The 3,597-nt window shown below is 39.9% G+C and overlaps 1 protein-coding gene across 1 annotated transcript in view; it reads right to left on the bottom strand.

Moving 5' to 3' along the window:
• Positions 1–404: 404 nt before the first annotated feature.
• The window catches only part of LOC107718566 (transcription factor AP-4-like), a 10,446-nt gene continuing 7,253 nt past the window's right edge, over positions 405–3,597 (bottom strand). Inside the window, exons 5-7 of the mRNA XM_016525684.1 lie at positions 2,852–3,010; positions 1,631–1,796; positions 405–773 (exon numbers count right to left, since the gene is read on the bottom strand). Coding sequence (XP_016381170.1) covers positions 619–773; positions 1,631–1,796; positions 2,852–3,010 — 480 coding nt within the window. The 3' untranslated portion in view covers positions 405–618. The remainder of the gene's footprint in view (positions 774–1,630; positions 1,797–2,851; positions 3,011–3,597) is intronic.

Raw genomic sequence — 3,597 nt, 5'->3', positions numbered from 1 at the left:
GTCTCATTGGCTCACAGTGATGCTTCAAGCCTCCCCAGAACGGAAAGAGGAATATGATGCAACCAGAGGGTGGGGCAAAAGGTTCATTTTACGAGATGAGACGTGGGAATGGGATTCCTCCGATCAGAACACTCTACTGCCCTCTTATGGGCGGGATGTAGAGCAGGAAGTGATAAAGCAGAGGCCTGGAAGATCTGTGGCAGATTCTGATGGAGATTTTGTGATTCCCTCACAAAATCACTTACCTGGGAGCGTACGTTGGTGAAACAGAAGCCAATTCAACGGAGTATGAGTAAGAGCTGTATCATGTGAATGTATCAACAAGTTACCAGAGTGCTATGGGGTTATAGTGTATTGTGCGAGTATACATATGCGTGCTCGTTCTGTTTGCGGCACATTTGCTTTTTTTTTTTTGTCCCCCCCCCCACCAAGAAACCTTCAAGTCATTGAGTCTGTGAGTCCCGTATGCGAGTGTGAAGAAGACAGCAACAAAAAGAGAGGAGAGAGAAAGAAAGAATATTTCTGTGGGAGGCCCTTCCCCACAGACCCCCTCGCCCCCTCTCCGTGCCCCCCGTTACATGTGGTGGGCCGATATGGGGGTGGGGGTGACCGGGGCAGTTAACAGTCCTCAGATCCTTCATTGTCAGAGGCGGTGTCGGAGTCGCCGGTGTCTGTGAGGACACGGCCCGGGGTTATGATGACCGCCCGCCGTTTTTCCTCCTCGGGCACGACCATCCTGTCCTGCGTGCCTTCGATGTGCTGGATGGCCTGCAGGAAAACCGGAAGAAAATGTCAGGTGACATGTTTAAGATCCAAATTCTATATTTTCCAAAACAACTGGTTTTACAGTTGCTTGTTTTGAACTAAAATGGGTCAGGATGGTCTACAAATCTCCCAACAAAAGACAAGTTGAGGTGTGGAGCTGCATAGGGTGTAATCGTGCTGCAGGGACGACATATTGTTGCATGCCAAGACCTGGAAATGAGCATTTTAACACTTCCGGATCCATCGTCCTGAAGTCAATGGTTTTTTTGAATGGGTTTTTGGTTAAATGCCTGGGATATGGTCTGTGGTTAACATGAGCTCAAGATATTTTCATGTTTTATTCTATGACATAAAATACATCTGTAATACCCACTTGGATGTGATTTTTTTAAAGCTATTATTTTTTGCCATTCTCCAAAAGCCAATGGAAAAAGGTTTTTGTCAAGGGAACCAGGGTGATGCTAATTTTCAGGTAGTCCTACAAAAATACATCATTACTACAGCATTCCGTGCTTTTTTTATTTTTGGTATCACTGAAGTCAATTAGTTGTTCAGACAACCAACCAGTTGATATGTCAAAAATAGTTGATAATTAGTCATGAATACTAGCGACAACTGTTTACCAATATAGCTAAGAAACACCTCGGCTGCAGGATTTGATGGGGGGAAAAAAAATCTGTGATTTTTCTGATTTAAAAATTGTAAAAAATAATTTGTATGATTATACGTGAATACGACTGTAAACAATAACAATAGTAATTTTAGAAATAGTAATCTACTCTCCACATTCATTCTTGCTAATGGATTCAGGTACAGTTCTTTAGTGTCCACACCAAAACTTCCAAGTGTGAAAACGACTTTAACACAATGGTGTCCAAGTTCTGTCGTGATGTGGATGCTGTGTTGATCACGGAGGTGGGGCCCATGGTTACCACAGTAACATGATGGGGGGGAGGGGGCGGCAGCGCAGGGGCGGGAACAATTACTGTGGCGTGATGAGTGGGCGCAGGCGGCGTGGCAGGAGAAAACACCTGAGGAACACAGCAGGACAGAGGGTTACAATAAATTACGAACTATTCCATGAAGAAAGTCAACAAGAAATCAGAACTGACACTTTATTTACGCATATAGTTACTTTCTTTATGTATATGGTCTTATTGTGCATGATTCAACAGTGCACATTACTCAAAAGAAAAAAAAAGTTACACTACCGTTCAAAAGTTTGAGGTTGGTAAGATTTTTATGTTTTTGGGAAAAGCTCTCCAACGCTGCATTAAATTAATTAAAAAATACAATAAACAGTTATTTTATGAAATATGATTGCAATTTAAAACAACTATCTCAACTATGTTTTCTAGAAGAATATATTTTAAAAAGTAATTTATTCCTGTGATGCAAAGCTGAATTTTCAGCATCATTACTCCAGTCTTCAGTGTCACATGATACTTCAGAAATCATTCTAATATGCTGATTTGCTGCTCACGAAACATTTATTATTACCATAAATGTAAAAAAAAAGTGGGATGCTTAATATTTTTGTGGAAACCATGAATAGAATGAATAGAAAGTTCAAAAGAACTGCTTTTATTTGAAATATTGAAGTATTTTGCAACATTCTAAATGCTTTTACTGTCACTTTTGACCAATCTAATACACCCTTGCTGAATAAAAGTTAGTATCCTTCAAAAAAATCTTACTGACCCCAAACTTTTATAGTAGCGTAATAGTAGTGTATAATCTTTCATCAAATTGTAATAATATAATCATGTTCTCCGCTGCTAAAACGGCTTGTAAAACAATATAAAAAGACATCAAACGGTGATATTACACAAATCAAATATTCATAGGTTAAATGAAGTCCTGCCCTACATTATTATCTGAATATTGTCACTCAGAAATCGGTCAAATTAAAGAAGTTAAATGGCTTGTTTATGACATTTGAGGTTGTCTTTAACTCTTCTAATGCCCTCTAGTGGATCAACACATCAGATCAACACATACAAACTGCACTGCAAAACCTCTAGTAGACCATCCTGAGTATTTCAATCACGGTTAGTATATCAGTGAAACCGAGAGCCTGTCTGACCAGCGGGCTGCGAGCAGGTGTGGTGGTCTCTTTTCCCAGCTGTTCTTGTTGCTGCTGTTGAAGACGAAGCAGAGTTTGTGTCTGCACGTGCTGCTCCTGGAGCTGCTGAGCGATCACCTTTAGCTTCTCTGGGTACAAGTGGGCATCCAATGAGCGGATCTAACAGAAACAGAGAGACCCTCGGTCAGCACACATGCAGGAGAGAACGGAGAGCAGTGTTTCCTCTTAATACTTTTTTTTTTTTTTTGCCTGAGGAAGTTTCTCTAGCACATTTCATGGATAGCAGCAGAGATTGGGGTTTAATTTGCACTTCAAGTGCGATGTTCGGAAACGATTCAAGCTCTCTGGGGAGCTGTGCACCTTCTGTGATATCGCATTAAATATGCAAAGACTAAAGCGAGCTAATTTTAGCAAGCAAAGTGATGCAGCAAAAGAAAAGTTTGATAACGGATTTTCACAGATGACAACTCTTCAGCACTAGTCCATGATGAATACAGATAGGCGAGATTTAGTCGAGCAAGACTGAGCGACAGATCCTGATGAGTTTTCGTTTAAGATCTACGAAAATTTGTCAAATAACGATAACAAAAAATGACTTATGAATGAGAACTCTCACTGTAATGAGGTACAAATTAAGCTAAAACGGTGTTTATAATCTACAATCAATTAATTTAGCACTACAATACCACAATTTTGAGCATATCCTTTACAAACACACTAATACATATATATATATATATATATAT

The sequence above is a fragment of the Sinocyclocheilus rhinocerous genome, unplaced genomic scaffold (assembly GCF_001515625.1).
Source record: "Sinocyclocheilus rhinocerous isolate Xijiao unplaced genomic scaffold, SAMN03320098_v1.1 scaffold182, whole genome shotgun sequence".
Lineage (NCBI taxonomy): Eukaryota > Metazoa > Chordata > Actinopteri > Cypriniformes > Cyprinidae > Sinocyclocheilus > Sinocyclocheilus rhinocerous.
The sequence above is the reverse complement of the archived record's forward strand: the minus strand, read 5'-3'. Positions and strand labels throughout refer to the sequence as shown.